At 49.1% G+C, this 13,097-nt stretch overlaps 1 protein-coding gene across 1 annotated transcript; it reads left to right on the top strand.

Moving 5' to 3' along the window:
• Positions 1–3,340: 3,340 nt before the first annotated feature.
• PENK (proenkephalin) lies at positions 3,341–6,840 on the top strand. The gene is made up of 2 exons (XM_052652006.1): positions 3,341–3,478; positions 6,187–6,840. The coding sequence occupies exons 1-2, from the start codon at positions 3,341–3,343 to the stop codon at positions 6,838–6,840; spliced, it is 792 nt and encodes a 263-aa protein (XP_052507966.1).
• Positions 6,841–13,097: the final 6,257 nt, after the last annotated feature.

Below are 13,097 nucleotides of genomic sequence, written 5' to 3'. Positions count from 1 at the left end.
TGAGTCTGATTACAAGGGCAGCTTTTCTCCAGAAGATAACTGCAAAAATCTACTAGTTCCTGAAATATTTAAAGGATCATGAAAAGATGAATCCTTTGCAACCCTCTAGCAACTGTTCAAATACAAAGAAATGAACACAAAAATGTATGACCTGAAGCCCCAGGGTAGACAAGGAGAAGGTGGTAGGAAGAGATTCTGGCTGATTGGGGCACAAAAATAGATCCACCTGTCCCCACCTCATTCCTTCAGTCAATCGATCAACACACATTTCATTCAGCACCATCTCACCCCAAGTACCCAGGCAGGTGCTAGGGAATGGCCTCGGTTTCCTTTCCTCTCTCTCCTGACATTTAAAAAGCCTCAGAGAGGACTTCCCTGGTTGCACAGTGGTTAAGAATCCACCTGCCAGTTTGGGAGGTTCAATCCCTGGTTCCAGAAGATCCCACAGGCCTCGCAACAACTACTGAGCCACAATACTATAGCAGCCATAGCCCTTGCTCTGCAACAAAAGAAGTCCCGGCTTGCTGCCACTAGAGAAAGCCAGTGCAACCAAAAGTATCTAAAACTATACATAAATATGCAGATGCAACAAGAGAAACTAACTCAGAGCAAACAGTAATTGTTCCAACTGAAACAAACCGAGCCTGATAGGGTGGCGGGATTCTCCCTAGAGACGTGTGAGATGATCTGGTTCTGCCTGGTTATGTCTGGGTGGTCATTTGGACGCTCTGAGCCTCGGTTTCCCATCTTCAGAATAAAGATTGAAATAACTTATCCCCAAGTCCCCTTTCAGTCTTCAGCTGCTACTTTTCCAAGATTCCAAGGGGCCTTTGGGGGAATGCACCCCATGGTGCAGTCATTCACACCAGGGTCTCAGCCTCCAGTCTCCCGTTACGAGTTTCAAGTCTGTTCCAGAGTGATCCCAGGTATGCCTGTGCTAAGATACAGCAAGTATTCTCTCCCCTTAAGCCCGGAGGGTCCGTGCAATCCTTTCGCGCTGAGCGCTACTGTGTAGTTGCTGCCTTTCCAAACCCCAGGCAGCAGGGGGAACCCTCGTTCCTATTGGGTGAGTGGTTGGAGGCATCACCAGCTCTCCACCAGCGTCCCTGTGAAAAGCCTAAAACGTCAACGGGGAAGCGTCCTGCTTTTCTGGCTAGATGTCAGTCTGGCTCCTTCGGGCTGTCTGGGGCGTTCTGTCGCCGCAGCCCCTCGCTCCGCTTCCCCGCCGGGTGCGGGGCTGCGCCTGTCCGGGAGGCAGGCGGAGCGCAATGCTGCTCCGCGGGCACTCGTGTGCGTGTCCGCTGCTGGCGCGCTACTCTTCCCCGGTGCCCAGACCTACGCAGGAGAGCGCTGCCCTCTAGTGACCAGAGTGGAAGATGCAATGCGGCCCGAGCTCAGAGGAGCCCTGTGGCTGCTGGTCCACGCAAAGGTCTAAGGGCAGAAGGCGGTTTGGCCTGGGAAGCACTGGGATTCTTTCTCCGTCTGCCAGCTTTGGTACTCTGTGACTTCCCTCTAGGACCAGGATTGATAGATAGGTACATGGATGGATGGAAGGATGTATGGATGGATAAGTAAACAATAAACGAAAGATACGTTAATGATAGACAACCTAAAGGCATATGGATGTCAGGATTAGAAGCACGTTCTTAAGGCTTGCTAAGGCTAAGTGCTTTGGTCCATTATTTCATTTGTGTCTCTCCGGAACCCTATGGATAGCCTTCGGCCCTGTTTTGTCCCATTACCTCCGTACCAATTTTCCAAATGGGGACACTGACAAGGTAAATGGTTGCATCTTGGTTATCTTCCGCAGAGCCAAGGTGGCTAGCGGGCCTCAGTTGAGAGACAGCCCGCGCCTCCGCCATCGGCGCTCCGCCCCCTCCCAGCCAAGCCGAGGTACGCGCCACAAGCGCGGGACGCCCTGGGCACCGAGTCCTCCCACCTCGCTCTCTCGCCATCACAGTCCCAGCTTTTCCCCAGAAGATAACTGCAGAAATCTACTAGTTCCTGAAATGGATGGTCCTGAGACCATCCCAACCCCGTACCCCCTCTCACTAGCCTAAATCCCCCAGGACACTCTGGTCGGACAGAAAGTCGTTCCCGAAGCGTGGGAACTTGGCAACCGCCTGCGCGCTTGGCAAGGGGGTCTCAGTAATACAAAAAGGGAAAGCGCCCTCCGGAGATGTTAAGATTCCCGGAAAGTTTCAGTTATTCCCTTAACCATTAACTGAGCGCCTACTACGCGCCTTGCTGTCAGCAAGAAGTCTAGTGCGTTGGGGACAGATGGGTGGACAAGTGACGACATTCCGGACGGCTGTGCCGGATGCCCACCCGGACGGCGGGGGCGCTCCAGGAGGAGGCGGGGCGGGGTAGTCTCAGCACTTACGCCTAGGGTCTCCAGCACATTCGAGACTCTAAATCAATCTATCTACCCGCTAACTCCCACCTGGGCTCTGATGCTAAGCGCACTCCCCGCGGAGGGCAATTGCGGTGACTTTACGCGGGGGGACTTGATCTCATCGCACCCTCTCCCCAACTTTCCTAACTGCCTCGGTGTGTCACCCGGCCGAGGGGTGCGCCGCCACGCTGGTCCCCCGCCCGGGCCCGGACCCCTCTTCCGGCGGGGGCGGTGCGCGGCCGGCGTAGGGCCTGCGTCAGCGGCAGCCCGCCGGCGATTGGGGCGCGCTCGCCTCCTGCGCTCCGGGACGAATTATAAAGTGGCTCCTGCCGCCGCAGCCTGGACGGCGAGGGAGGCTGGCGAGGCCGGAGACCCGTCTCTGCGCTGCAGCCGCGGCGACGCCGAGGACCGCGAGGGTGAGACCCGCCCGCTTTCGTGGCTCTACCCCCACCGAGTCGCCCCGGACCCGGTTCCCCCGACCGACCTGCGTGCCCCGAACAGCGGCAACGTGAGTGAACTCAGCCGAAGCCCACCTTGCTGCGTGGGTTTGGGGCGCTCAGCCAGCTGCGTTTTATTCCTCGTTGCACTGCATGGGGGCCCCCAACTTTCTTCCGCTCCTTGTATGTGACCCGGGTCAATGTCGCCAGGCCCCGGGCTCCCGGGCTCTCAAATTTGGTCTCCGTAGTCCCCTCCAGAATCCTGCCCTGCAGAGAGCCAGTGCCTGGGGCCGACCCGGGCTCCGGGCCACAGGGACCACTCGGGAACCGAGAGGAGATCGGAGCGGTCCCCCCGGGCGGGCGGGGGAGGGCAGGAAAGAGGGTCCCGTGAGCTCTGGTTCGATGAAGCACCCTCATCCCAGTTGCGGCGGCCCGGCTCGGAGTCCTTCCCAGGGCCCCGCTGGGCGCGCGGACAGGCTCGGAGCTCTGTGCGCTCTCCCCGCAGCCTATGGCGCGGTTCCTGGGACTCTGCACTTGGCTGCTGGCGCTCGGCCCCGGGCTCCTGGCGACCGTGAGGGCAGAATGCAGCCAGGACTGCGCCACGTGCAGCTACCGCCTGGCGCGCCCGACCGACCTCAACCCGCTGGTGAGTGTTCCGCGCGGTGCGGGAGCAGCTAACCCGGACCCTGCGCGCACAGCCCGGGCCCCCCGTGCTCTCAGTCGGCGCCGACCCCATGTGACCCAGGTATCCCGACTGCTCCCCGAACGCTGACCAAGGTCCTGCTTTGGTTCTGAGTTTCGGTTCCCCGCGACTAGCTAGGGACCAAAAGGGCGGCGGTGTCGCCGCGCAAACCTTGTTCGTTTTCACCCCGGGGAGGTGGGCGCCCCGCTGGTGCGCTCTCTCTCTCTCTTCAGGACCTCGGAGAGCTCCGGCTGTCCCCCTCACCTGCCCCAGGGAAGATGCTCAGTCACCCACCTGCTCACATAGCCACCTAGGGCCCCTTCCGCTCACAAGCATCTACCCATCCTTCCCGCGAATAACAGTGATTTATAATCTCGCCGTCTTTCTTTGAATTTAATTTCTCTAGCCCTTTTAACCTCAGGTCTCTCAGACCATGCCCCTCACTCGCGGGGAGGGGTGGCGGGGGGGGGGGGGGGGGGGAGGCGCGGGGACGGGACGGTGTGGATGAAGGGAGAGGAGGCAGGGAGAATGCAGTGGACAGGAGAGATGGGTCGGCGACTGTTCTGCAGGTGAGTCCCCCTGGAATTCAACTTCTGTCCTGCCTAGAAGGTACTATCGTTAATAGTGCATTTTATTAATTAAACTAGTAAGACAACAGTTTAATTTGGCTGTGAAAGGGGCACAGGAGAGGTGGCCGAGTCCAAAGAGGTGGCCTATGATCCAAAGATAAATTATACAGGGGCTTGGTGTTGTTGGGGGAAAGGAATCTAAGTGCAAAAGAACTGTCATTCTAATGGTAATCCGATGCTCCTAAATCACTCTTGCTGCCCCCCACTGACTCAGAATCGCTGAAGTGGGGGCCCAGGAAGCTTCATTTTAACTAGCTCCCCCAAGGGTTCATTTGCACTGTCTTCTCAATTTGTTGAGATTCTGTGATGACTTAAAAAGTTGGGCAGAGCATATGTATTAATCCAAAGAGACAAGTACCTCTCCAGACCTTCTGAAGCAATTCTCTTACCTAGATACACAAAACAGGGACAATCACTAAGGGAAGAATTCTACAGAACCCAAGACAGTATGTTTCAGGTTAAATGTTTGTTTGTTCCATTTGGATTGCGCCATCCTCTCCACTTGACAAATAGGTCTTTATAGTTAAAGTCTGAGAAAAAATGTTGCATCTTTAGTAGAGGTGACAATCCCCTGCATCCATATTTTTCTTTCTTATTTGTGTTTTACTGATTGGTTTCCTCTTGGGACTTGCATATAGGATAGTTATTTTGTCTGTGACAAATGGCTTGTTAACCACTATATTGTTAGAATTACGGCAGCTCTGGAATTTTAGCTTGGATGAAAAAGACAAATTAAAAAAAGAAAGAAAGAAAAAGAAAAGATACATGAGAAATAAGCTTGCCTAGCTAGAACTATGTAGTAAAATCAAGTAACAAATAATTGTGGAATTTGCACCATGTGAAAGACACTTGCACTTCATTCTATGATGGATTAAAAAAAATAAGCAGCCATGCCATGACTGATGTCCAAACTGAATTTACTCTCCAACACAAAGTATGAAAAATAATACAAGAAAATGTATAGATGGCTATAGGAATATCAGTTTCCCAGGTGGATATTACCTTCCCAGTGGCAGGTAAATCGCCTGCCAATGCAGGAGATGCAGGTTCAATCCCTGGGTCAGGAAGATGCCCTGGAGGAGGAAATGGCAGCCTGCTCCAGTATTCTTGCCTGGGAAATCTCATGGACAGAGGAGCTTGGTGGGCTACAGTTCATGGGGTTGCGAAGAGTCTGACATTACTGAGCATGAGAGAGAGAGGCTGTAAGATATAAATTAATATCACTTCTGTACTAATGACTGTTATTCTAGTTATTTGACATTATTTAAGAAATGCCAATATTAAAATAGCCTTTGGTAATAGTATACAAAATACTCAACATAAATTTTTGGCAAATGGAGTGTTTAAATTTCACTTTAGGATGGAAATAGTCTTGAAATCTGAACATCTTAAATTTTTAATAATGATTAGGTTTCTTAATCAGAGATAAAAATAAAACAGGACCATTATTTTTATTAGATCTATAGATTTTTATTTTTGCATGTATTTAATTTTCTTAGACACAAAACTTAAATAATTAGTAAGAGCTGATTAACTATATACCAGAATTTTGTTGCACTAATAAAATGCTTCTTTTCTTTGTGAAAAATAATATGTATATATTTCATATTAAGTAATATACCAATATATTTTAAATCTCAAGAAAGGGCCTAGTTTTTATGTCTAAATCAAGAGTTAGTAACTGAGTTCTATAAGTAGAACCATAAAAAAACTGAAATGCTAAGAAAAATATAGGTTAAAATTGGGTGGGAAAATATCTTTACAATATTGCAATAGTACAGCATAGTACAGTCTGTTAAAATTCAAAGACAAATTCTAATTTGATTCAGTTAGTTTTCCACAATCTCCCCTTCTGATTTTCCTTCAATCTGCCTATTCAGTACAACTAAAATTTGTAAGAAAAATGAGATTATTAAGTGGGAGTTTCTTCATCAAAGCAAGCATAGAGTGGCCCAGTGGGGCAGGCGGTGGGGAGTGAAAATGTGTTTACTGAGTGAAATCAGAAAAGCCTCTTCTGTCATTAAATCAGATTATTTTCCCCAGGCTTGCACTCTGGAATGTGAGGGGAAACTGCCTTCTCTCAAGACCTGGGAAACCTGCAAGGAGCTTCTGCAGCTGACCAAACTAGAGCTTCCTCCGGATGCCACCAGTGCCCTCAGCAAACAGGAGGAGAGCCACCTGCTTGCCAAGAAGTACGGGGGCTTCATGAAGCGGTATGGGGGCTTCATGAAGAAAATGGATGAGCTGTACCCCCTGGAAGCAGAGGAAGAGGCAAATGGAGGTGAGGTCCTTGGCAAGAGATATGGGGGCTTCATGAAGAAGGATGCAGAGGAAGATGACGGCCTGGGCAACTCCTCCAACCTGCTCAAGGAGCTGCTGGGAGCTGGGGACCAGCGAGAGGGGAGCCTCCACCAGGAGGGCAGTGATGCTGAAGATGTGAGCAAGAGATACGGTGGCTTCATGAGAGGCTTAAAGAGAAGCCCCCACCTGGAAGATGAAACCAAAGAGCTGCAGAAGCGATACGGGGGTTTCATGAGAAGAGTGGGTCGTCCGGAGTGGTGGATGGACTACCAGAAAAGGTACGGTGGCTTCCTCAAGCGCTTTGCCGAGCCCCTACCCTCCGAGGAAGAAGGCGAAAGTTACTCCAAGGAAGTTCCTGAAATGGAGAAAAGATACGGAGGATTTATGAGATTTTAAGCCCCTTTCCCATCGGTGACCTGGAGCCCCACCAAGCCTTCCTCCCCCCAGTGAGAGACTGCCGCGCTCGTGTGTTGTATCGTCTCGTGTCGCTTGCCTTATATAGTTGACTTGAGAGTCCAGATAATTAACTATACAAGCTGAAAGCTGTGATTCCAGGTTCTGTGTTCTGAGAATCTTTAAGCTTTTAAATATTGGTCTGTTGCAGCTGTCTTGTTTTCATGCTCAGTTTTTGTTATCACTTTGTCCTTTCCTTTTGACACAATGCCAATAAATGCCTACTTGTATGTAGATATAATAAACCCATTACCCCAACTGCATAACATTCTTAAGTTTCTTCTCCTTCAGAGGTCTCATTTGCCCTTCAGTTTCTGCAGCAAATCACAAACTCAGAGACAGTGAAACCATCTGATTTTGACAGAAGCATTACTGGTCCCCTCCTCTTCCTACAGCTAAACCTGTAAAAACATTTTTCATTTGATTCCTTATATATGAAATGTTGGGCTTACCTGGTGGCTCAGCAGGAAAGAATCCACCTTCCAGTGCAGGAGATGTGGGTTCAATCCCTGGGTTGGGAAGATCCCTACAAGAGGAAATGGCAACCCACTCAGTATTCTTGCCTGGGAAATCCAATGAATAGAGGGGCCTGGTGGGCTATAGTCCTTGGGGTCACAAAGAGTCGGACACAACTTAGCAACTGAAACAACAGCAATATGAAATCAAAGATGAGTGAACACATTGAAGCAAAACACAATGTATTGTGACTCTCATTTCGAATTCACATCCATAAAGAAAACAAAAGCCTAACCAACTATGCCCTTACGTATAAGAAAATCTACATTTTACATTCAGATGTGTATGTCTCTTTTCTTCAGCAAAGTATTTTAGAAGTTAATTAAAAAAAATCATAGATAATTTAGCCCCATTTTACAAATAAGAAAAGTGGAGCCCGGAAAGATCTAGTCGTTGGCCCAATATTACCCAGGAGTTGAAGGACAGAAATGGAATCAAGACCCCAAATTTCTTGCTCCCAAGCAATGTCCTCTCCACTCCGGCTCCAGGTCTCTCATCCAGATCGCCACGAGACTCGGAAGAACTGGAGATGCTATCTTGCTCAGTGTTGCCCACTCTGCGTCACAACCATCGTGGGTCTTCTGATATCTGATGAATGGATAGATGAGTGAATGGAGGGAGTGATTTGGTGACCACATCCCTGGGCAAGGTACTATGAATGTTCTGGAAGGCAAATTCTCATCACATAAGGGGTTTATGACTACTTCATTAATTAAGCCGTCTGGGACAACATTCAGGTACCAAAAAATGTAACACGTCTTTGTGTTTCTAATTGAAACCACCTGCAGCTAAGGTCCTATCCACTGAATCATTTTCCCAGGACCCTCACTCACCCATTCCTTTGAGTTCTTCCCCCCAAGATCAGAGGTGAGCCACAGAGGAGCAGCCTCTGCTCTGCAGCGCAGTGCTGTGCAAGACCACAGGCTCCAATCCAGCAGGGCCGTCGCACTCTGCATCCAGCCCCACCGGCTTCCCGGGACATCCCCACAGCCATGCATTGTCCTCCCAGCCAGTGCAAAAGGTCACAGGTCCCTGCTGCTCACCGAGCGCCCCCACCCCTGCCCGCTATCTATCTCCCTCATCCTTGACAGACTAAATTCTTCCAGGCCAGCGGCCCCCTCCTTCCGAGCTAGAGATGCAGATAATAGAAGTGTGTGAAGCAGACTGGGAAGGAGCTGATAAACAGCAGCAGGCCTCTGGAAATCCACGCCTGGAGCAGTCAGACATGATGGGGCCGAAGCACATCAGAGATCCTGTGTCTCTATTCAGCCTGAGTCAATTTCTTCCCTGGGAACCGCCAGCCAGGATTGCCAGACTTTTCCAAAGAAATCTGAAACCTCCATCTTCACGACAACATCTCAAGTTTTTCATTTCAGCCATTGATTCCATTTAAACCCATGTGGCCCAAATAAAACCCACCTGTAGGTCAGATTTGAGAGACATGGGGCTAGTGCTTTGAGGAATAAAGAAGTCATTCAATTCTCTCCCCAGGAAGTAAGGATTGCCAAATCTGAGAAACAGAAATCCGGCCTACACCCAAGGATAAGAGTAGCATGCCTCTTCCCTTCCTGATAATAACCTAATTATTATGTTACAATAAAGCAATATGTGTACATATGTATCTCACCCAAGATGTTTGAGAAAATGTAATCAAATAGATACACTTTTTTCAAACCAGCCACCATTCTTTATGAGGGGCCCTTTTATTTCTGCTTGGGGTAGCTGTGTAGTCAGAGCTCAAACATTCAGAGTGGTTAACAAACCAATACATTCAGAGTGGTTAATAAACCAATGCCTGGCCTCTGCTTCACCATTTGGTGTCTCTGCCAAGGACCCAGTAATAGTGTAGCCAGCGTTCTTATTTGCTCACCCCTCACACCCGCTGCTGAGTTGAGGACCTAGAGGGCACGCCACAAACATTTAGCGGGGAAGGAACTGAGGCGAGAGAATAGAAGGGAAAGATCATGAGAAGAGATAACTCCTTCCCTTTAAGTGAACGTGGGGCCGCCAGCTCCTCTCAGAACATCACAGAAAGCAAGAAACCCACCCAGGCTGACCTTAACCAGTGAACAAGGGCGACTTTACACAAAATGGGACTCATGTGCCCCGGGGGCTCCCATGTCCCCAGATACCCCTGAGCTGTCCTACCTTCAGGCTGAGCTTCTGTCATCAGAATTTTGCAGCTTTATCTCTTAAAAGTTTGAATTTTCAAGACTCCTATTTAAATGCGCTGGGGTGCTTGCCTAAGAGACCCCTGGGATGCTCTTTTAAAACAGATCACTGTGCCCTGGCCATGGTGCTCAGCTTGCGCTCAGCACAGGTGCTCTGGGTCCCATAACCTCAACCTAGGGCGAGGGCAAGCCCAGACAAGGACTTAGGGTTGATAGGCTAGAGTCCAGGGTAAGATGAGCTCAAACTCGCGGCTCACTGAGAGTCTCTGGGAAAACTCTGTGCCTCTGAGAATGACCCCCACGTACTGCAGAGGGTGCTGCTGCTCCACCCCATCCCTGTCCTGGCCCTCTTTTCCTCCTTCACCTCCCTTCCCTTCCCCAGTTCCACCTCCAAGCCTGAGTCCTGATCTGGGTTCCTCCTGGGTTTCCCAGGTGGCCCAGATGATAAAGAATCTACCTGTGAACGCACAAGACACGAGAGAGGCAGGTTTGATCCCTGCGTCGGGAAGATCTCCTGGAGAAGGGAATGGAAACCCACTCCAGTATTCTCGCCTGGAGAATCCCAGGGACAGAGGAGCCTGGTGGGCTGCATACAGTCCATGGGGTCACAGAGAGTCGGACACGACTGAGTGACTAAGCATACATGCTGCTGGGTTCCTCCTAGCAGGTGATAAACTGTGACCTCCGGGGCCAGGCTGCCTGAGTAGAAATCCCAGCTAGTGGTGTAAGGGGAAGCTCTCCTGCCACACTCTGCTTGTCTGAGCCTCATTAGGTGGTGGGAACAGGTTAACATAAGCTGCTTCAGCCTCGCCACCACAGAGGCAGCCTGGGCAGGATCAGCTACTGCCTTCTAAAGCCCCTCAGCTCTTACTAGTGGGTCTTGGCTTTTCTCTAACTCTTTCTGCCTCACCTAGTCCTCTCAGGGACAAGGTACACCTCACCTCATCCTCTCAGGAACCAGGTGTCCCTCACCTGGGCCTCTCAGGAACTGCAAACATCACATCAGCAAAGGGAGCGATGCAATAGCTTAGACATACCATGCCATGTGGGCTTCCCAGGGGCACTAGAGGTAAAGAACCTGCCTGCCGATGCAGGAGACTAAGATGCAGGTTCAGTCCCTGGATGGGGAAGATCCTCCTGGAAGAGGGCATGACAACTCATTCCCGCATTCTTGCCTGGAGAATCCAATGGACTGAGGAGCCTGGCAGGCTACAGTCCATGGGGTGGAAGAATCAGACATGACTAAACAAGCATGCACACACCTGCTCCCCAACGGTAGACACTTTCCTGACGTGTATAACCACAGATTAATTTGCATATTTTTAAACTTTCCATCTATGTGGCTAGAGTTATATTTGTGGAATTCAGTCATCCTGTTGCATAGAACCATCATTGGCACATTATTTTTATTGCCATATGGTATTCCATTGCATGAAATACAACCAGACCCATTGTATTATTAATGGGGGCTCAGGTTGGTTCCAGTTTGGCGTTATTGCAAATACTGCTCTGACCATGTCGCTCATCACAGTGAGATAGTTCTCTTGGGAATATAATCAAGAGTAGATTTTCCAGATATTAGAATGTGCATATGTTCAAATGTAGCTTGTCACACCAGTTTTTAAAGAGTTGGTATAATTTGGAATCCTAACAGCAGTGTATGTCCCACCAATTCTTCATATTGTCTTTTTGTAAATTTTGTTTTAATTTACATTTTCCTAATTACTAATGAGATCAAACATCATTTTATGTGCCTATTGACCACTCGGGTATTCTAAGTTACGCTTTCACTTTTCAAATGGATTTATTTTTCAAGTGAAGCATCCTAACTATTTTCTGCTCTGTGGTGAATGGCCTTACACCACGAAATAAATGCAGGAATTTTTTTTTAACTATAAAATGCCTTTAGGAGACTTCCCTGGTGGTCCAGTGGCTAAGACTCCAGGCTTCCAATGCAGGGGGCCTGAATTCCATCCCTGGTCTGGGAACTGGATCCCACATGTCACAATTAAGACCAGGAACAGCCAAATAAATAAATAGATTTGTTTTTTAATGTAAAGGACTCCTCAAGGGACAGTTTTTATCTCCCTGTTTCAATCTCCACTGTATGCTCATAACCCTGCCTGTAGACAGACTCCAGGGCATCACTGGCAGTATATTTGATGTCTCAAGCTGAACCTGATGTGTTCTTCCCTGTTTGGAACACAAGGTGGAGTGTCTGCTACAATAGTGCCCTCCCCACTGGGTGCCTGCCGGTCTCTGCTGTTCCCCCACAGGCTCCCTGCCATTAGTAGAAGGTCCTCAGCCAGATGAGGAGGACAGACCACTTTGTAGGGGAGTCACCAGTTTTGATGGGAGAGCTGTTTCAAGGAGCCCCCTCATTGAAGGGACAGGCACACCCTCCTCCAACAACACAAAAGAGGGCTCTACACATGGACATCACCCAATGGTCAGTCAGTACCAAAATGAGATTGATATTACTTTTTGCAGCTGAACATGGAGAAACTCTATATAGTCAGTAAAAACTAGACTGGGAGCTGACTGTGACTCAGCTTATGAGCCTCCTTATTGCAAGATTTCAGACTTAAATGGAAGAAAGTAGGGAAAACCACTAGGCAATTCAAATATCAGTTCAGTTCAGTCGCTCAGTCATGTCCGACTCTTTGCAACTCCATGAATCACAGCACACCAGGCCTCTCTGTCTATCACCAACTCCCAGAGCTCACTCAAACTCATGTCCATCGACTCGGTGATGCCATCCAGCCATCTCATCCTCTGTCGTCCCCTTCTCCTCCTGCCTCCAATCTCTCCCAACATCAGAGTCTTTTCCAATGAGGCAACTCTTCGCACGAGGTGGCCAAAGTACTGGAGTTTCAGCTTCAGCATCATTCCCTCCAAAGAAATCCCAGGGCTGATCTCCTTCAGAATGGACTGGTTGGATCTCCTTGCAGTCCAAGGGACTCTCAAGAGTCTTCTCCAACACCGCAGTTCAAAAGTATCAATTCTTCGGCACTCAGCTTTCTTCACAGTCCAACTCTCACAATCATACAGGACCACTGGAAAAACCATAGCCTTGACTAGATAGACCTTTGTTGGCAAAGTAATGTCTGCTTTTTAATATGCTATCTAGGCTGGTCATAGCTTTCCTTCCAAGGAGTAAGCATCTTTTAATTTTATAGCTGCAATCACCATCTACAGTGATTTTGGAGCCCAGAAAAATAAAGTCTGACACTGTTTCCACTGTTTCCCCATCTATTTCCCATGAAGTGATGGGACCAGATGCCATGATCTTAGTTTTCTGAATGTTGAGCTTTAAGCCAGCTTTTCCACTCTCCTCTTTCACTTTCATCAAGAGGCATTTGAGTTCCTCTTCACTTTCTGCCATAAGGGTGGTGTCATCTGCATGTCTGAGGTTATTGATATTTCTCCCAGCTATGGCCTAAATCAAATCTCTTATGATTGTACAGTGGAGGTGACAGATGACAGAGACATCATCTCCCGTCATCACTGGGT

This window comes from Budorcas taxicolor, chromosome 14, assembly GCF_023091745.1.
Source record: "Budorcas taxicolor isolate Tak-1 chromosome 14, Takin1.1, whole genome shotgun sequence".
NCBI lineage: Eukaryota > Metazoa > Chordata > Mammalia > Artiodactyla > Bovidae > Budorcas > Budorcas taxicolor.
Note: the sequence above shows the minus strand (reverse complement) of the source record. Positions and strands in the feature narration are given on the sequence as shown.

What these genes read in the sequence shown, in the direction of transcription:
- PENK (XM_052652006.1), top strand. Translation starts at nt 3,341, where the DNA reads ATGGCGCGGTTCCTGGGACTCTGCACTTGGCTGCTGGCGCTCGGCCCC. An exon ending in CGACCGACCTCAACCCGCTG is followed by an intron (nt 3,479 to 6,186) that starts GTGAGTGTTCCG and finishes TATTTTCCCCAG; the next exon opens with GCTTGCACTCTGGAATGTGA.